At 48.4% G+C, this 22,842-nt stretch overlaps 2 protein-coding genes across 2 annotated transcripts in view; one reads left to right on the top strand and one right to left on the bottom strand.

Annotated features, from left to right (window-relative positions):
• The window catches only part of LOC124484148 (protein FAM222A-like), a 32,323-nt gene extending 14,880 nt beyond the window's left edge, over window positions 1-17,443 (top strand). Inside the window, exons 2-3 of the mRNA XM_047044906.1 lie at window positions 2,845-3,018; window positions 13,960-17,443. Of these exons, the coding sequence (XP_046900862.1) occupies window positions 2,889-3,018; window positions 13,960-15,311 (1,482 nt within the window). The 5' untranslated portion in view covers window positions 2,845-2,888 and the 3' untranslated portion in view covers window positions 15,312-17,443. The remainder of the gene's footprint in view (window positions 1-2,844; window positions 3,019-13,959) is intronic.
• Window positions 17,444-19,184: 1,741 nt separating this feature from the next.
• LOC124484151 (glycolipid transfer protein-like) lies at window positions 19,185-22,387 on the bottom strand. The gene is made up of 5 exons (XM_047044912.1): window positions 22,172-22,387; window positions 21,659-21,717; window positions 21,398-21,531; window positions 20,862-21,012; window positions 19,185-20,645 (listed from the first exon to the last, which is right to left on the bottom strand). Exons 1-5 carry the CDS (start codon window positions 22,272-22,274, stop codon window positions 20,463-20,465), a joined length of 630 nt encoding a protein of 209 aa, XP_046900868.1. The 5' UTR covers window positions 22,275-22,387; the 3' UTR covers window positions 19,185-20,462.
• Window positions 22,388-22,842: the final 455 nt, after the last annotated feature.

Below are 22,842 nucleotides of genomic sequence, written 5' to 3'. Positions count from 1 at the left end.
TGGTTGGAGGGGGCCAATTTGTCTGCCAAAACGTCTTATCAGGAAAACCTTGGGAGACAAAAGATGGAGTGCGGTAGCGCCCGGTGCTTATCTCTCCGACAGACCCTCGTGGAGAGCATCACCCTGATAAGGCCTCTTATCGCCAGCCCGATGTCACCCCAAAGTGGCAAGGATTGAATGTCCTTGCCACTCAAACTTGTCCCCTTTTTCTCATTATCCGAGCGAGCAGAGGCCTCACTCACATGGCCGCGGGGACAGGAAGAGGTGACAGATTGGTGTGAGAGGAGTGAGAGTTGACCGGGGAAGGGGGGAGGGTCCATGGTGGTGGGGCGGGGGGGGGTTGATGGTGTGTGTGGGGGGGTTGATGGTAGGGAGGGTAGGGGAGTGGGTGAGGATGTGGCGGTGAGGGGTGAGTGTAATCATGTGTTCATTTAGCAGGCACTTTTATCCAAAGCGACGCACAGGGGAGATGGAACCTGCTGCCTCTTGATCCACAGTCCTTAAGCTCCACCAGCGGGGTGGTGGTGTGATCATGGGTGGTTCCTGTCAGCCTGGAGCCGGTGGAGGAGGGGACGACTCTCCAATGTTTGGTCAGGAGTCATGCCGCGAGACATGCTCAGGGGACACTGCTGAGGAAGGGTGCTTTGGAGAGAAGGTCTGTGATTGGCCTGAACCCTTTAACTTCAGTTAGAGTCACACACTCTGAGAAAAGAAAACCTCCACTTTCTGAAAAAAGCCTTTGTTCCTTGTCCTTTTCAAGCTCGATGGGGGAACGCACAGCCCCTTCTATCAGCCCCGAGGTCTCACGAAATCTCTTTCTTCCACTTTTAGATTTGGACTGGATAAAGGGAGCTTCTTGTCAGTTATGCATGCCGTTTTCCCTTTCCAATCTCTCCCCCCCCCCCTCTTTAAAAATATTTTTGATTTTAAAGAAGTGGCTTCTCTCTGTGAATGATAATGCCTTCATCCAGGGGCAAATTGGAGAAGCAATGGAAAGTCCTTGGATGCTCTTTTCTCATATTCCGCTTTTAAAGCAGTGAAGGCATTTCCCTGGAGACTCCTCCCCCCCCCCCTCTCTCTCTCTCTCTCTCTCTCTCCTCTCTCTCTCTCTCTCTGTCTTCTCTCTCTCTCTCTCTCTCTCTCTCTCTCTCTCTCTCTCTCTCTCTCTGTCTCTGTCTCTCTCTCTCTCTCTCTCTCTCTCTCTCTCTGTCTTCTCTCCTCCTCCTCCCTTTTGACAAATGCGTGGTAATGGAAGGGTAGTTGTGAAACTGGTATTCTTTTCTAAAATGGAGTCTGACCATGGAGAGGCTTTCAGCTTTTCAGCCCATGTGTGTTCAGATGAGAGAGGCAGTGCTTTGTGGTTAGAAGGGAGAACGTCGCTGGGGGGCAGAGTGGAGGGAGCAGGAGGGGGTGAGAGGGAGGGAGGGAGAAAGGGAGGGCTGGAGTGGGGGGGGGGAATCTCTTCAGGCACCTGACTAGAATGAGACCCAGTGTGTCCTCTGGTCTTTGAGGTGGAGGTAATCATGTTTCTTTAGTCAGTCACCGAACACTCTATCCTGTGGTTGACTCACTTAGGCAGCCCCGTGGACTTAGAGTGGAGAAATGAAAACCATGAGGAGAGGTGAATAAAGAGAGAGAGGAGGGGGGGAGAGAGAGAGGAGAAGGTGAGATAGAAAGAGATAGGAGAAAGGGAGAGAGAGAGGAAGTAGAGGGGGGGAGATGGGAGAGAGAGAGAGAGAAATGAGAGGGAGAAAGAAAGAGGAGAGGGAGGGAGGGAGGGAGAGAGATGAACACAGTTGCAGACAGCTGTGTGCTGCTGGCCTCAAGCTGTTGGTCTTTCGCTCTCCACATTCTAACGACGCTCAACATTTTTGGAGTTCCTTGTTGACACACGAAGCCCGTTTTAATTAGGCGAACAGCCTTGGTGTGGAGGCAAAGGTGTGGGAGACACACAGTGATAGAGAGGGTGCAACAACATATCAAAAGAGGTTGTTTTGCATGTGGAAGCACCGGGTGTGAGTGTCCCTGTGTTGGCAGCGTTGGGGTCGTTCATCTTTATTATCGCCAAGCCAGCGTTTTCATACGCTGACTCCATCAGATGATCAAAGACGTTGCAGCCGAACCAGATGCACCTCTTCATCTGAAGCACAGATAATATTCCGTTGCCGATCTCACTGAGAATGATAGCTGCAATCAGCGACGCTGTGACAAGACGGCCCAGTCAGGCACTCAAACGCTTATCCCTCCCGACCACACTTACCATTGCAAATTGCCGAAACCGTTTTGGGGCGGGGACGGTGGGAGTGGTGGTGGGGGGGGGTATGGGGGGCGGGAACGGACGATTCCCTCATAATCAATACTGCCATCCATCCATGGAGAAATGGAGTCCCTGTGCTCTGAGACTGTGAGGCAGAGAAGGGGAACCGAGAGCAGCTACAAGGCATTTTAACGATCCCTGATATGGAAGGGGACAGAGGGAGATGGATCACTGTAGAGAATTCTCCTAACAGCTGAGCTAGGGGGGGGGGGGGGGGGGGGGGGAAGGAGGGAAGAGCTGCTTTGGTGTGTGTGGGGGGGGGGTAGGAGACACGTGCTGAGTCTGACCAGCAGGGGCCTACTTTTACTCAGACCGTATTAGCAGAGTGCAGATCACGGTCGAGGGATGAGAGAGACTCCTTGGCGGACGTTTGCGAAATCCCCTTTTTCTCAGCCTCTGACCACCCGAAGCTCTCTTTTGATGTGTCAGTTCAGCCACTGCCAGGGGGGCTTGTAATGTGACACATGGCTGAAAGTGAAATTGAGACGCTGGTTTCTCCTGTGTGTGTCCCTCCGCCCCCCTCACAGGTCCTCCGGAGCTGTGTGTAGCTGTAGAACCCCGGAGAGCTGCCATGTTGGCCTGTGTCCAGAGGCGGCAGAACCTCTCGTCCCAGCGCCTGGTCTGCGCCCCCAAGATCCTGGAGGCTCCGCCCCTCACCATCCAGCTACCGCCGCTGCCATCACAGAGCGCCTCTCGGAAACGTGAGTCCCCCTCTCTCTACCGGTACTAAGTCCTTCTGTCTCTACTGGTACTAAGTTCTCCTGTCTCTACCGGTACTAAGTCCTTCTGTCTCTACTGGTACTAAGTTCTCCTGTCTCTACCGGTACTATGTCCTTCTGTCTCTACCGGTACTATGTCCTTGTTGTGGAGACTATGTTCTCTGGTCAGTAATGCTTAGAAGCCACTGTGGTGCATCTGATGAAAATGCCGGAGATGATGTACAGATTCAAAGTTGTTTTTTATTGTAAAGTTGAGAGAAATGGTGTTGTTTATATTTGCCTTTATGGGTTCTGCGTGTGTGTGTGTGTGCCTGTGTGTGCCTGTGTGTATATGTGTATATATGTGGTTCTGTAAAGAAACAGCAGACAACAGATGATTAGCATAAAACAATAATAGGCATTTCAACATATATTGCTAGTGAATACCTCACAGCAATAAGAGCCATATTATTACAACATTCTTATAACAACGTTAATGCAGTGACACTACTGTCTATACTGTCTGTTGTTCCACGTAGGAATATCAGCCGCTAAACAGCGCAAGTAAACATGTCGTTTGCTGGCTAACAACGGTTACATAGCCTTGCTACAGTAACCACCACTTCGGCATCAGAAAACACATTTAACTGCTACAATACCGTATCTAACAAACACAGACTCATAACAACATAACGAGACATAACAAGAAGCATCAGAAGTACTTACATGTATATGAACGCACACAATACAACATTATTCTATTCTCCTCAATAAACTAATGTCCGCACCAGAAACAAGGCAGTCCACTACTCCCGCCACTGGGTATCGTCAGCGCGAGCATCCCCAAAACCTGCACTCCGATTGGCTGTGCCCGTAGAGCCATAAGGGGTGCATGCACTAACGGCATGACCCAACAGCAGCGAAAGGGCTGTTCACGTGTACAGTCTGAGGGGGCAAAACCATCAGTCCTTCGCAACAGTCCTCCTGTCTCTACCGGTACTAAGTTCTCCTGTCTCTACCGGTACTAAGTTCTCCTGTCTCTACCGGAACTAAGTTTTCCTGTCTCTACCGGAACTAAGTTCTCCTGTCTCTACCGGTACTAAGTTCTCCTGTCTCTACCGGTACTAAGTTCTCCTGTCTCAACCGGAACTAAGTTCTCCTGTCTCTACCGGTACTAAGTTCTCCTGTCTCTACCGGTACTAAGTTCTCCTGTCTCTACCGCCAGTGAGTCTCTCTGTCTTTACCGGTAGTGAATCACTATGTCTTCACTTGGAGAGTGTCAGATCAAATCCTACCAATATAAATTGTCTTGAGCTTTTTAGGAGGCCACCATTCACTAGCTACCAAATCAGTTTTTTTGTTTTTCTCACGCCTCAATTGCAACGTTAGCGAGCTAGCTAAGCATTCTTCTGAGCTGTTTGACCGAGTGAGAGAGAGGCAGGCGTAGAACCTCAGCAAGTGAGCAGCCCTGCCATGTGTGTGGGTGGACAGAGAGAGGGAGAGACAGAGAGGGAGGGAGGGAGGGAGGGAGAGAGAGCTATTTAACACATAATTTGGTCGTGCCAAAATATCTTTCATTTTTCTAACTTTGGTTGTGCATTATTTGTTGTTGTTGTGTAGTTGTTGTTATCGTTTTTGCCGCCGTTATATAAACACCAAAACACATTATTAGCATCCATCTAGCTGGCAATACAAGTGTTCTTGTTGTAAAAGTAAGGAAGGATGGTGAGGGTGAGGCTAGGGGGAGGGGCAAGAAGGAACAGGGAGAAGAGGGGGGAAGAGAACGTCAAATTGTCAAAGATGGCTTCACAGACGCCCATAGATCAGCACCTGTAACCAACCTTAACACTCAAGGAAGACAAGGAAAAACTGGCAGTAATCTCAAGAGAACTCCTTGTGTCTCTGAGTTAGGACTGACAGAGGTGGGGTGAGGCTGGACTAACAGGTGAAGGCTGGGGAGGCAGGATGAGGCTGGAGTGACAGGTGAAGGCTGGGGAGGCAGAATGAGGCTGGACTAACAGGTGAAGGCTGGGGAGGTAGAATGAGGCTAGAGTGACAGGGAAGGCCGGGGTAGGCAGAGGAAGGCCGAGGGAGACAGGGTGAAGCTGGGGGAGATAACAGGGATGTGGGAAGGGTAAGCTAACCTTGGCCTGGCTCTGTCGTGGAGAACTCTGGGATAACATCCATCCCAGATCTATGTGAACTGGTCCTTTATCTCAGGTTGTCATCTGACCAGCTAATTTCATTCATGAGGGCGTTGATCTGACTGCAGCTGAACGTTCCGGGCCGAAGCTGCGGTCACGGTAACGGCGATGCTATCGCCATGGTGACGGTGATGCCATCAAGGTCGCACGCCCCTTCTCCCACATGAGCCTTGTGAAACTCACAACTTTGTTAACAACTTCTACGCCAAGGTAGTTATTTTTTCAACTGCTTTTCACAGCTGTGAACAAAGGCCATTTTCACCCCAAACACATACCCACCGCACAGTACTAAACTTTCTAATCATCCTCAGACACTCATTGAGATGGTGGTTTACACCACAGCACTCTGAGTCACAGACGTTTCTCTGCTGTCATGTTTGCGAGTCTTTCTGTACAGCACCTAATTACCACGGCAACAAGGACGGGAGATCTTCCTTTTGAACTTGGTCCGCAGGATGAACCCTACCCAGGCATGTGTTGTGTTAATGACTGAACACTCTCTGTGATTACATGCCTTATTATGCATGTCATAAACACAGATCTCAAAAGGCATTGTTTGTAGTCTTCCCTGCCAGTGCAAATTATGATCAAATGATGAGGAGACATGGGGGCTGCTGTTTACTGATAAATCTGGTTAATGGCAGTCTGGGTGCGTGGATTATCAACTGAATGCGGATGGTTTACCTTTTAAGAGTAAATGTTTGATCTCGATTAGATTTTTGCCTGATCTGTTACTCTGGTCTCTTTATAGGAACAGATAAAAAAGACTGTAAGCTTATAGGACTGCCTTGAAGCATGAAATGATACAAGTATTTTATTGTTGACTGGAAGATGCATTCATAGTTAAGGTTAGGGTTGGAGATTAATTTAGAGATAAACTTCAAGGTCGGTGTTTCTGAGAGAAACGTCAACGAAACTAATTGATTGGATTTGTACTGAGCACCAAAAAAAAACCCTCCCCGAACATCTCAGGTTATCCTCTGATAGAACCTGACCTTCCTTCTGCCATATGCCTCCAATCTCCCCCATCTCTCCCCCATCTCTCCCGGGGTGAAATGCCTCTTTATCTTCCTGATATTAAATATTAATTGGGAATCAGTGGAGCACTTGTCTGCTAAATGCTGGAACAGAAGGGCGTAGTTTGCCTCAGGCAGAACCATGGGCGTCTACTCAGCCAGTTTTTACCTGTAGGACCCACTCACTCCCTCGACTGCGTGTGCAGCGAGTGTGTGTGTGTGTGTGTGTGCGCGGGGGAAGCACCTCCCCTCTCTCCCTTCCCCTGCAGCACCACTCTGACATTTCAAACACAGCCACACAAAACAAACGAACCCAGGGAAGGGAGCCCCCCTGGCCAGGCACACGGAGTTCTCAGTGAAACTGGATGGGGGTCGTTTGGTTTAGCTTCCATTAGGAAACTCATTCAAAAAAAACGATTCAATCGTGGTTTTTGGGCTGAAAAACCTACATTGAATACGTCTAGGCTAAACGCCTGCTCGTTTGGCACAGAAAAAAGGAACTACAGCACATATGACACATCCCATCTAGCGAATTTCATGTGTAACCTGCTTCGGGTGACTGCAGCAAAGATTCCCCCAGGAAGCCAAGTTGGAAGCGAGGAGGGTGACGCTAACTGTGTGGCTTCATGGCAGGGGGTTTGAAAGAGAACTGTGCTCTCCTCGGCTCTTTGACTCAAAGACAGGGGCAGGGAATGCTTTCCACCCTCATGGGCGGCCCGTGTTTCCGGAGGGCCGTCTTAGAGAGGCGCGCGGGTCCCGTAACTGCTGGCGGGGAGAGCAGTGCGGAGACAAATGAGGAGTGACACTGGAATAAAGAGGTATCCGCCCGCGTGTCTTCAAGCACACATAACTAAGTGCTCAACCCTGGGGTTGTTCTGTTCCGGGAACACCCCACATGAACAGATTACCAACGAGGGCGAGGGAAGGGGGGAGAGGGGGGCTCGAACGAGAGCTGCGTTTTGTTTGTGTCGTTTTAAGTTTGTTTTTTATGTGAGCTAGAGAGAGTGTCAATGCAACTCTGGTGGGTGTACTGCATGTGACTTATGAATGAGAGACTTACAGTGTGGTGTGTGTGTGTGTGTGTGATAGAGAGAGAAAGATAGAGAGAGAGAGAGAGAGAGAGAGAGAGAGAGAGAGAGAGAGAGAGAGAGAGAGAGAGAGAGAGAGAGAGAGAGAGAGAGAGAGAGAGTGATGATGCAGGCCTTTGGGGAGATGTAGATGATATTAATGATGTATTTTGCTCTCTGAGTATCAGCATATTACCTTAGGGTCTGGCCCAGGGCCCTGGTCTCTCTCCCCCTATGTATCTCTCCCTCTCCCTCTCTCTCTGTCTCTATTCGTCTATCACTGTCTCCCCCCTCTTTCTTTTTCTCTCTCTCACCCTGTCTCTCTCCCTGTGTTCCTCCACCTGTCCATCCACCTCTCTCCCAGAATCAGCCCTGTGAAAGGCCTGTAACCCAGAGACCCTTGCTACCTCCACCAACACACACACACACACACACACACACACACACACACACACAGGCCAACATTAATATGGATGCTTGTTAAATGGATACTGAGATTATGAGAAGAGCAGACTCTGCATCTAAATGGCCACTCTCATCTCAGGGGGCCAGGCCCCTCGCCAGACACCATCTAGAAGACTCTACCACAGACACCATCTAGAAGACTCTACCACAGACACCATCTAGAAGACTCTACCACAGACACCATCTAGAAGACTCTACCACAGACACCATCTAGAAGACTCTACCACAGACACCATCTAGAAGACTCTACCACAGACACCATCTAGAAGACTCTACCACAGACACCATCTAGAAGACTCTACCACAGACACCATCTAGAAGGCCCTGCTCTGCTCACAACCAGATACCGTCTAGGAAACTCCGCCACAGATCTCCACTGTAGATAGAAAGCCGTCAGATCGGTGTGGAGAAATTGCCCTCGATACGCATTAAACAAATCGTCCTGTTTCTCACGCGCGGCGGCATGCGGCGTGGGAAGTAGCGGTTGAAACAGGGGAGGTTTTGGAGGCTGCTGCGGGGTGATGTCGTGCTGAAGAGCGAGCGAGGCGGGCAGGGTCAGTAATCAATACCAGGCGAGGCTCTCTCTCTCTCTCTCTCTCTCTCTCTCTCTCTCTCTCTCTCTCTCTCTCTCTCTCTGTCATTCTGTCTCTCTCTCTCTCTCTCTCTCTCTCTCTCTCTCTCTCTCTCTCTCTCTCTCTCTCTGTCTTTCTGTCTCTCTCTCTCTCTGTCTCTCTCTCTCTCTCTCTCTCTCTCTCCGTCTTTCTGTCTCTCTCTCTCTCTCTCTCTCTCTCTCTCTCTCTCTCTCTCTCTCTCTCTGTCACGCTCGCTTTCTCTCTCTCTCTGTCACTCTCTGTCACACTGTTTCTCTCTCTCTCTCTGTCACCCTCCCTCTCTCTCTTTCTCTTCTCCCTCTCTCTCTGCCTAAGTAACAGGCAAGTCAATTACTGTACAGAGCTGCAGCTCTGCAGCTGAAGGATAGGCGGGGTCAATTAATTACACGGGTCCTAACGAGTGGGCCTATTAGGGGCGGCTGTGTTCGTACGGGACGTCGCCATGGCAACGGTGGCCTGGGCTTGTAATGCGTTGTTAATCAGCTCATGTGGCGTCAAGGACGGTCTCTGGCTAGGTTGGTTAGGATGTTGGGATTATTCGCCGTGGTGAAGTGAAAACTGCCGGCGTGTGACAGGAAAGCAGGTTTTTTGTTCCTGTTTGGAGAGTGAGAGTGCATTAAGCACTAATTAACCAGCTAGTGTTCAAGCGCCTCTGTGCCACAACCCCTGTGAGGATTAGGTATTTGTAAACATGTTATCGCGCAAAAAACTGTTATCGCATGAAAACTTTTTAGCATAACATCAAAGCCTTTCTAAAAAGGGGGGGGGGGTTACCTATCTCCATGTGGATCGAGAACTTGAACAAGTAGAGAGAAGACTTTGTCCTCTTTTTGTCTGGGTATGTGGGGCCTAGAGAAAGAAGGGGAGCAGCCATGGTGTGGAAATGCGCTGAGGCCGTCCAACTGCCGTTTTTAGAACCTGGCTCAGGGGCTTGTTTTGCCCGTTAATCAGTGATTAACTCAAACAGCTCCAAAACAATGAGGTCTCCACTCTGATCTGGGGGGAATTGCTTTAAGCGTGACCATGGGAAAAAAGATTAGGCAGCTTACCGCAACAGAAAGCACCGTGTGGGACTTTATGGGGGTGGATTGAGAGAAGGGTTACGAAAGACCAGCAGGGCAGGCTGGATACTCACTGTTGTATCTCTGCATAGATTTGTTCTTTTAACCTGATAGTTTTGCTTTTAAAAGCTGTAGATACACAGTTTTACACTCACACTCTCTTATGCACACACACATACACACTATCCCACTCACCCTCAAAAAAACACACTTATACACAGTCACTCTCATACTCTCTCTTTCGCTCTCTCTCTCTCTCTCTCTCTCTCTCTCTCTCTCTCTCTCTCTCTCTCTCTCTCTCTCTCTCTCTCTCTCTCTCTCTCTCTCTCTCTCTCTCTCTCTCTCTCTCACACACACACACACACACACACACACACACAGATGCTCATTATCAGCCTACAGAAAGTAGTTCATTATAGATCTTAGAATGAGCCTGAGGTTAATTAGGCGTGGTGTTAATTGAGATTTTAGGATTGCCCTTCACCCCCTCCCCTTCTCTCCAAGGACAGCTCGACCCCCCCCCCCACCATCACCATGAGGGAGCAGCTAAGATTAGGTGTTTTGCCAGATAAATTATGCTTGTTGTTCTCATTAGAGGTTTCCATCAAGTTTCTACCTCCCCCCCCCCCCAGTCGCTCCACCATCAGCGCTCTGAAGGCTGACAGCATAGGAGGGTGCAGCTCAGTGGTTAGAGCACTTGACTGCTGATCAAGAGGTTGCAGGTTACAATCCCCCCTCTACTGTAGTTGCTTTGCTAAAAACATTGTTGTTATTACTAACACACTTAGCGAATCAACAGCTGAATCCCCCATCCCACAGCACTTCACCACAGCAATCACTCTGGTCGGGGGAAGAAGAAAAAAACAGCTTTAAAGGAGTTCCTGAACGTGAAAGGAGTTCCATAACGTACATTTGTAAGCCCTACCAGCTGCCCTCGGACAAGGTTGACTGCTTAACACGAGCGTTGTGGTATTCAGCGCGGCGCTTTGCCGTAGTGAGACAGCTCGAACTGTGCTGCGATCATCTGCTCCTCTCTCTCCAGGCTGAAGACTGAGAGGCTGTAGCTGGCGTGTGCAGGCTGATTAAGTGCTTAAGGTCAAACTGCTAATTACCCCTCTCTGTCACACCGTACCTAACAGCTCATAGTGTGTGTGTTTGTGTGTGTGTGTGTGTGAGTTTAGTGAGGAAGAAAGGCATTTCTCGAAGGCTTAAGAAAAAGCTCTGTTTTTGTCATTCGCAGTCTTTCCTTCCTGGGGATTTTCCATACATTTCAATGATAGCGCCAGGAAAGGTCAGACTTGCGCGTTTCCAGAGCTCCCCATCGGAGAAGGAAACATTCCAGGAAGCCTAAACATTCGTAAATCTGGTGTCTTCCCTTCTACCGTGCAGCTGGATGCTATTCCAGGCTCACGGCTGGGCGTTTTGAAAGCTTCGAGCTGATGAAGGATAGTTTGCCGTGTGGGGTGGGCCTCCAACAGAGTCCCTCCTAAAAGCCTCGGAGCGGTGGGTGGCATGGCCGGGACGCTTCGCCACTGGCCTGACAGTACTGTAATCTCTGGACTTATGCAGTGAGACGCCTTTTGAAGATGAGATAGCATTCACGGCGTTTGAAGTGTTTTGGGCTCTGGGACTGCGGGCTTGACATCGAACCAGAGACAGGAGGGCTGGAGTGGCAGGTTGTGATTGGCGTTTTTTTCTTCTTCTGTGGTAATTGGGTGAGGGGGATGCCAGAGGGAGCACATCAGACAACTAGAGCAATTCAACAGGAGAGGATGTTGATCTCGGATTTGAAGCAGTTGTTTATGTCAAAGGGAAGACAGAAGAGGGACCGCCTCGTTGGAGGAGATGACACGATGAGGTCTCAGGTGAACGGGATTCTCTAAGGAAGCTCGTGTTTTGGCCCGAGGGAAGCAGAATCCTGCTGCACTCCAGCCTGGTCCTCTTCCCCCTCTCTTCAGAGGGAGGGAAACCGAGAGAGAGGGAAAGAGAGAGAGAGAGAGAGAGAGAGAGAGAGAGAGAGAGAGGAGAGAGAGAGAGAGAGAGAGAGAGAGAGAGAGAGGGAAACCGAGAGAGAGGGAAACCGAGAGAGAGGGAAAGAGAGAGAGAGAGACAGAGAGAGAGAGAGAGAGAGAGAGAGAGAGAAAGAGATACAGAGACAGAGAGAGAGAGAGAGAGAGAGAGAGAGAGAGAGAGAGAGAGAGAGAGAGAGAGAGAGAGAGAGAGAGAGAGAGACAGAGAATGAGATGAGGGCATGGGGGAGGTTGCTCCAGTCAAAATCCTGTGTGTAGACATCTGTTCAATGCTTCCCAACGCCCCTGTGTTCTCTAGCTTGCTTGTGTTGTGATACATAAATAACTACTGTTGTGCCGTGCTATGTTTCTCTGTGGAATTCATTGCGGCTGCTGGCACCTTGGTGCTGTTCCTGTGCCTCTACTGGGAGATGCCTGCATGAATCCAACCCTCAACCTCGCCTCTTTCCGCCATCTTAAACACCCAATTTATTTCCTTTTATGAGATGGATCTTGTAGATTGAATCATTTTCACAGTTGGAGGCTCATTGTGGGCCTGAAATGAAATGAACTCCCCAATCAATTTCGAACGGGAACAACAAGTGAGTTCTCTTTCGCACGGCTGAGGAGCTTCTTAAAATGGGTTTTGTTATTGAAAACGAAATTAAGTGTTTTGTTTAGATTTTTTTCTTCTTCTTCTCCCATCCCCTTTTGTCGTTTCTCTTCACTTTGTTTTGTCGCTCGCTGTGAATTTAGGTGACTACAGAGTAATCTCTCACTAATTTCACCACTTTTGCTTTTCATGTCAGGAATTGTGTCGTTTGGAGGGGCGGGGGTAATTTCTGCCAGGTGATTTATTGCCTTTAAATGAAGCGCCTATTCCGCCTCTCCTTGGTCGCCGTGAGCTAAGCAGCCATGAAATTGCCTGAATAATGGTGTTTAAATCCAATCTTGGTTTGTCCCTTCAGCTGTCCAGTACACCATTCAGTAACGGCCCCTATGGAGGCTCCTTCCAGTTTGCCTCCACTTCTCCCTCAGTTTCCAGCTCCTACATCACAGTCAATCCAGGCTCAGAGGACTTAGGAGAGAGGATTCCTCACAGGTAGATAGCCTTGAAAGGTTTAAGTCTGCTTAGGAACGGCCTTAGAGAAGGCAGGATACCCTTGACGAAATCAGAGGCTTTTTTCCAATGAGGGTCTTTTTTCTTATTATTTTTTTCTCTTTTTCCTTGCCTGTGTGGGAGGTAAGACATGAGAAAAACACAGTATCGGAAGAGGGTTCTAGTGAAGAACACTGTCTTTCTCAGTTCAAGGGGAGGCTACATCAGCTTTTACATGTTGACCTGCAAAATCTACAGGAAGCAGATGAGTTCGGCTGTCATTTCCTCCGACCTGATTCAAGCACCTAGGGCTTCTGCCTCAGCCCAGCCCAGCCCAGCCCCTTCCTGCGCTCGTCTCACGGCCAAAATATCACCAAATGAATCCCACTTGAGCCTCTTGCGACGACAAAATTGTGTTTCTTTCCTCCCCGGCCTCCTCCTGCTCCACTCTCTAATTTCCCAGAGTAATCCAATTCTGGGTTGAAATAAGTCCAAATTAATTTCATAAAGCACTGATCAAACAGCGCCCGGGGGTGTCTCCCGTCCCCCAAATGAGTTTAAAGGAGATGCAGATGTCTGGTGCTCGCCCTCTGAAAACAAAGGGGGCAGGGGGAGAGGTGAGAGGGAAGCGAAGGAGGCGTTACAATAAGTGGGTTTTTATTGGACGATTTTTCTTGTCTCCGCTCTTCTTCCTGGACATGTGGCTGTGGCATGTTTATCTATTGCTATATTTATCATCAGCACTTCCTCCTGGAAGAGGGCTTCAGCTGTAAAAGGAAAGGTCAGCAGATAAAGATGATCGCCTTTATCTCGTCTTGAGTCGCAGCTTCTAAATGTCAAGATACATCCTCCCTCCATGCATTGACCTGTTTCTCATCAGGCCTGCGGTTTCAAGCAACATTTGTAGCATCAAGATAATTATTCAGTCAGTCTTTTGGATTGAATAGACATTAATGATAGCGTGGACTAAAGCATTATCAATAAACTAATCTCAGAATGTACCAAGCTAGGATGGGAATAGATATCAGGCGTTTAAGTTACTTCTTCTAATCTCTAACATTCCTCCGTTCTACTTCAAATTTTCCTTATCCAGATTCTGAGTGATTCATAGATCCTGGTTTGGAAGTGGATGGAGTTCAGTATTCTGAGTAATCCATACAGCTGACTTTACAATGGGATGAAATGTTGATCTGAGTAATCCATTGAACCTAGTTACAATGGGATAGGATTCTGAATTTAGAGTGATCAATAGAGCCTATTTTACAAAGGGATGGAATGAAATGCCGAGCAATCCATAGAAGCCAGCTAACAATGGGATGGAAGTCTGAGATCCATAGAACCTCTGTAGAACCTCCGTGAAACCTCCATTAAACCTCCCAGTAACAGTTCCAACCACTGTGTTTGTGTTTCAGATGAGCTAGCCTCCATGGCGCCGTCTTGCTACCCGTCAGCTGCTGAACTGGACGCCTTCGCCCAGAAGACGGCCAGCAGCCCTCTGTCCATCAAGATCTTTCCGTCCAACATCCGCGTGCCTCAGCACAAGCAGCTCAACCGCACCGTCAATGGCCTGGACACCACCGGCCCGCGCTACAGCCCCTACTCCGGGGGCTACCAGGGCCTGCTGGCCACGGTTAAGGCCTCGGCCCTGGTCGGGGGTGTGGTGAAAACCTCGGAGGGCAAGAGGACTAAACATTCCCCGGCGCAAACGGCGGTGGCGCCCTACAACCCCGCCAGCCGGCATGGACTCAAGGCCTTCCATCGGCCCCCCGACGGGCCCGGCGTGACGACGCCCTCTCACCTCGTGCCGGCTACCTCGGCCGTGTCCGGGACGGGTCAGACGGTGGCGTTGGGGCCCCAGGGCATGTTGAGGCAGATGGGCCGGCAGCCCCACAGCCAGGCCCTACCGAGGGGCGGTGGTGCCCAGGCCAGCCCCTTCCTCCAGGCTGTGGCTGCCGTGGCCTGCTTAGACTCAGGCTTCCCCCTCGGGGCTCCGGCGCAGAGCGGCCTGGCCTACTCGGGGGCCGTGCTGCCCACGCAGAGCGCAGACATCGCCAAAGCCGGCTACCTGGACACGGTGGACTACGGCATGTGGCAGCAGTACCACCAGGGGGCGCTGCGCATGTACGGCAACTCGAGGGGAAGCAGCAGGGGAGGGGCTACCGTCAGCCGCTCCCCCGAGACCTGCCTCCCATTGGCTTGCTCCTCCCAGCTCTCCTACAGGCCCCACCCTCTCAGCACGGGAGGAGACGGGGGCGGGCCTGAGCGCGTCAGCTCCTCCCCTCTGAACTGTGCAGCCATGCACGGGGAGTTCTCCGTGGGGCAATACTTTGCCCCGCCCTGGAACAGTCTCCTGGTCACCCCGGACAGCGACTGTTACACCTCCCAGGAGATGCTGCCCGGATCCTCAATGGCCAGACCCAGGGACATGGGCCTCTCCCACCCTCACCCTCACCCTCACCCCCACCCCAGCCAACACCCGCACCCCAGCCTCTGCCACCTCCCCCACCTCCAGGCCTACAGCACAGACCAAAGCCAGGGGCTCTGTTGTGGCCTGGCGGGCAGCAGCCTGTGCCACGCGTCGGTACTGAGCAGCAGTCTGCAGTCTCTGGAGTGCCTGATCAGTGAGATCCACCCACCCTGCATCAAGGAGCGCATGCTAGGCCGGGGGTACAACGCGGCGGGCATGCCCCACCTCCTGGACTACCCCCCTCACCAGCACCCGCAGCAACTCACCAGCCACATCCAGCTACCGGTGTTCAGATAGTAGTGTGTTCATTCAGCAGACGCTTAAAAAAAAAAAAAAAAACTATTATCCCTAGCGACGTACACGGGTGGGTGGGGGTGGGGGGATTCGAAACCTGCCACATCTCAATGTGCTGTCGAATGGTCTGACCACCGAGCGGTGACCGGATAAGACCAGGGCACGTCAGGCTGGAAACACCGCATGATGACCAAGGGAATCCCAACGAGAACTCACTGGCTGGCTGGGCGGCCATGTTGGATAGACAAGGCCCCTATGTGTGTCACCTGCCTTTGTAATGTGAGCATGAGCTGTACGTGTTGCTAGAGGGCTCTGTGTTAAGTATGTGGTGTTGTAGAGTCTGAAAGGGTGATCATGATAATCAATTATGAAAATAATGACTGACCTGACTGACTATCCTCTGACATTTCACTTTTTATTTGGGGGTGGGGTGTTGGTTGTCGTTGTTATTGTTCTTGACCAATCAGGTGACGTCTAAGTGCTTCAGATGATTCCTGTGCTGCGTACCCAGCTCAAACTAGAGTCTGTTTAGGTACAGCGAAATACCACAGCCATGATTTAAGGTTTATTTTTAAATGTTTGTGTGAGTATTTCATGTGAGGTAAAAGTGTATGGGCAGGCGATCCTTAAGGCTCTTTACAAGGTGACAAACACGCCATTCCTACGTTTAGGAGATGTGAAAAGCACAGTAGAGGCTTTGACATGACTTGCTGTTTCGGTGTCTCTTCTTACACTGAAAACCTACATTCTCACCTTCCATTCTCTTCTCTCACTAAGATGATCAGTGATCGTGTCGACTGATTAGAATGCTCTAATTTGACTGAGATTGGCTCGGCTATGGTGTTGGTGGGGGTCAAAAGTATCTGGTTTATTTGAAAAGGAAAAAACTTGAATATGTATTTTGCTATGTGGATATTTATAAAGGCATAAAATGCGTTGGCTGCTAATTAGGGATTCTTTGCTTCAGAATTGTTTCAAGTGTTTAATCTTTTTGTTGTTGCTGATATTGTTTTGTCTTTTCTTTTGTGATTCCTGTCTGTAACCGGACTGTATCTGGACAGATATCCACTGGAAGAGCCACAGCCATTATGTTGTATTATTTAAAATGATTCAAATGACCCCCTCAAATCCATAGGATTATCAGACTGTCAGTTAGGAGGTTACCATTGCTTAACACAAGGCATTGTGTGTCTTTCATTGTGTCATCATCACCTCACATCGCTGCATCCATCATCACTACTGCATAACCATCCCAGGATGTAGATCAGGATGTGGACAGACTCTCTGTTTTGTTCATTTCTGCTTTTCTAAGACAAAGTTTCAATCTCCCAGCTGTTGGACCCAGCAAATAGTCGGTGGAGTCACATGACCCCATCTGGTTAATAATAATGTATTCACTTAGCAGACGCTTTAATCCAAAGCGATGTACAGGGATTAGATCCACAGTGAAATGCTCTAACAACTGAGTTACTCCCGTCATGGTTCACAGGAGGACTATGAACACCATGTTGGGTACACAGAGCGAGCCACACTGGAGAACACCGTTCACAGGAGGACTATGAACACCATGTTGGGTACACAGAGCGAGCCACACTGGAGAACACCGTTCACAGGAGGACTATGAACACCATGTTGGGTACACAGAGCGAGCCACACTGGAGAACACCGTTCACAGGAGGACTATGAACACCATGTTGGGTACACAGAGCGAGCCACACTGGAGAACACCGTTCACAGGAGGACTATGAACACCATGTTGGGTACACAGAGCGAGCCACACTGGAGAACACCGTTCACAATCATTTCCTGTCAGACTGTCTGAAGCTCTCGGCTGTGGCTGGACTTCCTGTCAAGGGCTCGATCTGCGCTGGTCTGAGAGGTCTCCAGGTCTTAAGCGACTCTTGTATGTCTGTTTTTAGGATGCTGACTGTTTGGGCCTCTGTAACTTGTCAGGGTTATGGTGAATTAAGACATTCTTAACTGGCTTGATGATTATATAAAGTGCAATTATTAAAACACAAGAGCCCTCTCAAAAAAAAAGGAAATACTAAAAAAATGTTGATTTGACAATGTATAACCCCAGTCCCTTTCCCACTACCCTGTCCTGTTCTTGATTAAGATTGTCAAATAAATGAAATTATTTTCTAAACCAGCAAGACGTTTTTATTTTTCATTGCACATTCCCCACACTTACTTTTAAAAAATAACACACAATTGTGCAAAGAGATTGAAATAATTGAGTTGAGGAACGAAGATGGTCCAATATCTGGAAAAAACAGCCGAGCAGACAATATCTGGATTGGAAACTTCAATCTTCAAGATAAAAAAAGGAACAAATTGGAATCATATCTGAATTACATCCTAACCTTTTATTGTTGAGCTGCAAGTCCATAAATGGATTTGTGCCTGTCCGTCCTCATAATTTACGCACAACTGCCATATTCATGAATGTTTATTTTTTTGTTATGATGGCATGGGGGATTCCATTCGCCTCCCAGTCTTTTATCATGGTTGTAAAATGGCCGCTAACGCTATGGGCAGAATCTAGTGAAACCTTGGAAGAGTCATATAAATGGAAATAAGAAAGTATAGGCCTTCTCCCACTCCTCTCCCCGCGGTGTTGCATTTGTGAGTGAAAAGTGCACACGTTCCTCCGGAAAAATACACAAGAATATATTACTTTCAATAATGTATATGATCCCATTATTCAGAAACAGGCTAGCCAACGGAGAGCTGTTGAATATTTAGCCTGAAGATGCTGTGCCCTGAGGCATGGTTCTCATCCCCACCCTGCCTTCCTAAACTGCCCTACATTTTCCAAATGTCAGCTCTCATAAGGAATACTATAAATCTGAACTTCAAATTCTTTTTGACTGAGGGCTTTTCTTTCAAGTCAAACATCACTGGGGTCAAATCCACAGGAAATACAAACACATAAAAACAGGAATCCAAACCAGAACCTCTTTGTTTGCACTCTACATTAGAAGAATATGGATCATTTACATTTTGGAAATGGGGAATGGGGGGGGACGACGACGACAATGGCAATGGATCCCATTGTGTGATCTGTACATCAAGCCTGCAGCAGTCGATGTTGGCACACATAAAGGGTATGTGTCCTCGGTGGGCGCTGGGTGTTGAGTTGGCCTGTCGTTAAGGGCTTGTTGTCAAGCCGAGGGGATGTTGTCATTGAGGACCCATGTCAGGATTTTTGTGTCCTGGGTCCCCTGGGCCCCTGGGCCCCCTGGGCCTTTTTTCAGCCTGTGGGCCCTGGCACATCCTGGGGCAGCTGTGCAGATAAACCTGCAGGATTACACACCCAACTCCAACCCCACACACATCCTGCTCATCCTACACACGCATGCCCACACACCACACACTCGTACACGCACACAGGATTATGCGGCTGAGGGCAAGTGACAGGAGCCACCCTGGCTTGCAGCAGCAGAACCCCAGGGTGACAGAGATAAAGGAGGAGAGGACAGGCAGGGGAGGACAGGAAGCCAGGGATGAAAGGGGAGGAGGAGAGGACAGAGTCAGGGAGAGGAGGGAAAGGGAAGAGAACGAGGAGGTTCTTATGGAGCTTCTACCACAAGCTCCTCCACAGTGTTCATGGAATAAAGGAACTACTTGACTTCAGTACACAGAGGCAGAACATGTTTTTGTATTAGAACTAAGAGTGTTTCTTTATCTTGAAAAGATGCACTATGAAATATAAATCAATCTTGTTTTGTCTTGATGCCAAACAGCACAAATTGTATCCATCTCACCAAGTGAGAAGGTTCAACAAAATTAAGTAAATGGCACCCCCAAGAGGCTCAAAAGTGAACTACACTTTTATACCAGAAAATGAAAATTACACCCTCCATTACCTTGACAAATGAAAAGGCATATTTGAACGAATCATCTTTTATTCGTAAAAATATAATAAATTACTCATACACGCATCGTTACAAATTGTTCACATTCATTTTGTTCAGTGTTTGCTCATCACAAAATGCCGGGTTTACAAATAAACCAAAGTACTAAATCTAAAAATTGAATCAACAAACTTTCAACAATTCTACCATGGTCTACCATGCCTCATTAAGAACCACCTAATCCTGGATAAAGAGTTTCTATTCGGCTTGAAAACTTAAAATCAAAACTAAAAGTAAATCAGAGGAAACTAAACATATGGACTCTGCTTATCCTACCTCCATATCTCCAGCTTTAGTGGTTATTATTAGGAAAACGCGAGTCACGCTGAAACACTAACAGATAAATGCCATGCCTTTAACAAGCAAGGTGACACAAACATTAAAACTCACACAGAAACAACACAGGCATTTTCACACAAGGCACTCCAGAAAGGTTGTCGACTGTTAAGGCAGGAAGAGGTGTGATATGGGGGGGAAGGAGGGGGGGGGGGGGGAGGGGGGGGTAGTGCGATAGTTCCAGTAACCAGCCACCAGAACAGTAGCTCATATAACCGGGCAGAGTTACAGAGAGTGTATCTTCGGTGAAGGGAATCAATATGAGGAACACTCTCAACTCCCACAGAGAGAGTCTGAAATAACACTCAGAGGATCTCTGTCTATCCTGGAATGTCACACTCTGAAACGATGATGGTGTCACTGCTTGACACAAATCAATACATCAGTTCAACAGCCAATTAATATGATTTAGACCAGATACAAACGGTAAAAGTTCACCATGTTTACGGAACTTCTTGACATAATACGGATTAACGTATAATGAGAAGGCATACTGAGCAAGGACTGTACATCTCAACATGTAACAACAATAGATTCACCACGACAGGGGCCCAAACTGACAATATTTAGTTAGAAATAACATAGTTATACCTTGGTAACTAAGGCCCAGTTACAAAGACATGTATTAATCCTAGTCCTAGTTTAGCCTCCTAACATTATGTCATCAATGGAGATCTTCATCGAATCTTTCTCTTACTTTTAGAACTGGGCTTAATCCATGTCTGAGAAAACGACAACCAAAAGATTAAGCTAAACGTTCACAACAAAAAAAAGGCTGTTTTATAATGTTGGAACGTTCCATCACCTGAGAAAGTCAGATAACCTGAAGAGCCAACAGGAACCGCAGAAGGGTTCCCCCCAGTCCGGTCTGTTCCATAGGAGGGTTACCACCTCGCACTCACACGGTGTAATCCAGCTCTGCGTTCAGCCTCGTGTACATGTCGTAGATGGCGTCCACCGTGGCCGTGTAGTTGACCAGGAACAGGCGCAGGCAGGCCAAACACTCTTCCTCCGTGACCACCTGACCTTTCGACAGAGACTTGAGGAAGTCCGACTTGTAGGGCGCGGCGAGCAGCGCGGCCTGTGGAGAGAAAATGCCAGAATAGAAGCTCTGACTCATCCAATCCTCTAACACGTCACATTTTGTTGTTTTTATTCACTTAGCGGACGCTTTTGTCCGCTAAGTGCCAACTGCGCATAAAGAAGGGAAAGCAGAAGATCATTATAAGAACTGCACAGTCGCTGTAAGGGTCGTGATTAAACAGCGTATTGGAAAATGCGTCGTCTGTGACCTAACCTGGAAGACCTTCTGCACGATCCAGCCATGGTACCTCTTGAGGGCTTGCTCGTAGGCCTTGGTGATGTTCACCCTGATCAGGTTGGGATTGTTTTCATCTCTGTCTCCGTCGGCCAAACTCTGCAGCAGGATCTGGATGAAACGCAACCCCCTGCGAGACCACAGCGGATATCGATGGGCGGCCATGTTTAAAACCCTATCAGCCAGAGGTTCTACTTCCTGGTCAGTGGTTGTGATGTCATAATGCATGTCATAGGAGACGGATTTAGGGGCGGGCAGTAGAACATGTCCAACACATTACTGTGATTGTGATGTCATAATACATCTCTTAAAAGGCGATTTAAGGGTAGGCAGCAGGGACTTGTCTTCTGACATCACTGTGATTGTGATGTCATAATGCATTGCCCCCACCAATCTTCAAACTACACTCTTGCTACATAATTCCTGTGCCCTTTGACCCCCAGGACACCCTAAAAGGGTTATACCCAACTTCCTCTGCTTCAAAGCTGCATGTTTCCACACGGTTCTGCACTCACCTCTTCAGCCACATGAGGGCCAGTGTGGCTCCTACCTTGGGCCACTCTGCTCCATGTGCCTCCTTCTCTGCCTCCACTATGTCCTGGAGGGTAGCATACTTGGACGGATCTTTCTCGTAAACACCCCTGATTTTCTGCACATTAAAACAAGGATAAGCGTTGCACGTAAAACACCGTAAACACAGACAATGGGTGCTACGCTGCTGTGAATTTGTCAGACTTAACTGTGTTCAACATTTATAGTTGAGACAGGAAACTTACTGTTATATTTCCAGAGATGTCTGATTTGATTGGGGAAAACACTTTAGACCCCAGGCAGTCTAAACAGGACCGGGAGAAATGATAAAAATTTGGAGTGAGACAAGAGACCTGACTGTTTGGAAGGATGTGGGTTCGATCTGAAAAGAGTCCATTCATATGGTCTGTAAAAGGGCACTGCTACAATGTGGGAGTCGGAATTTTAAAAAGCCACAGAAGGACATATTTGACGCCTAGACGACTTACTAGAACAAACATGACAAACGAAATGTGTGTAATAGTCTTACAGCATTTCATGTTAAGTTCTAGCCTACGTATAATACATGGGTTACGACAAGTAAATATAGCGTTATTATAGAATGCCTGTATGGATTTTGGGGCTTGAAGGAAAACACCCAAAGGAAAACACCCAAAGGAAAACATTAAGTTACAGCAAAAGAGAGACGACAACGCGTATCCATGACAGTCAGGACCGTTTCGTTAAGGAAGGCAGGTGTTCTCGTGTTCAGCACTCACCAAAGAACGGCGGAAGATGAGAAACGGATTCCAGAAACAACTTTGTGTCCACGGCATTGTCAGCCGGGAGCTCTGAGAATTGATTATCCAGTAAAAGGGCCATTTGTCAAATAATGACAATTAACCAACGGCTTTCACGGTGGTAGACAGTAGTTTTACACTAAACCCGGAACTGTCTTCCGCGTTCTTCTGCTGCGTTGGATTGGCTGGGAGGCTTCCGCGCAGTCCATCCATTCACAGGTAGAGCACACAAAGACGGTGTGCCGCACGGTGGGGAACCGCAGGATCTCACACCTGTGGTTTTAATGTTAACTATGACTATATTGTGCGGATGACTGTGCTATTTGAGAAAAATAATACATTCGTAGTTCATTCCGAAGTTGACACCCCCCATCAAGAAACACGAAGCATTCCGATATTAGGTTATAAATTAGGCTACTTTTTATTATTTTAAAAGGCAGATTTTTCCAACCACAACGGTAAGAATTGTATGACAGGAATCCCAGTGTTGTTTGGCTCGTGATACTCAAATGGAACACATGATCATCTACACATCTCAGACCAACATTTGTGTCATAACAGATCTCAAAGGGGGGTCATTTATGACTACATTTCCACAACCACTTCGTTGCACTTGTTTGGCCATTAGCAGCATGTAGGCGATGATGCAG

This window comes from Hypomesus transpacificus, chromosome 22 (genome assembly GCF_021917145.1).
Source record: "Hypomesus transpacificus isolate Combined female chromosome 22, fHypTra1, whole genome shotgun sequence".
Lineage (NCBI taxonomy): Eukaryota > Metazoa > Chordata > Actinopteri > Osmeriformes > Osmeridae > Hypomesus > Hypomesus transpacificus.
The sequence above is the reverse complement of the archived record's forward strand: the minus strand, read 5'-3'. Positions and strand labels throughout refer to the sequence as shown.

What these genes read in the sequence shown, in the direction of transcription:
- LOC124484151 (XM_047044912.1), bottom strand. Translation starts at nt 22,274, where the DNA reads ATGGCCCTTTTACTGGATAATCAATTCTCAGAGCTCCCGGCTGACAAT. An exon ending in TCATCTTCCGCCGTTCTTTG is followed by an intron (nt 21,718 to 22,171) that starts GTGAGTGCTGAA and finishes GGTCCTGTTTAG; the next exon opens with ACTGCCTGGGGTCTAAAGTG. An exon ending in TCGTGCAGAAGGTCTTCCAG is followed by an intron (nt 20,646 to 20,861) that starts GTTAGGTCACAG and finishes TTCTCTCCACAG; the next exon opens with GCCGCGCTGCTCGCCGCGCC.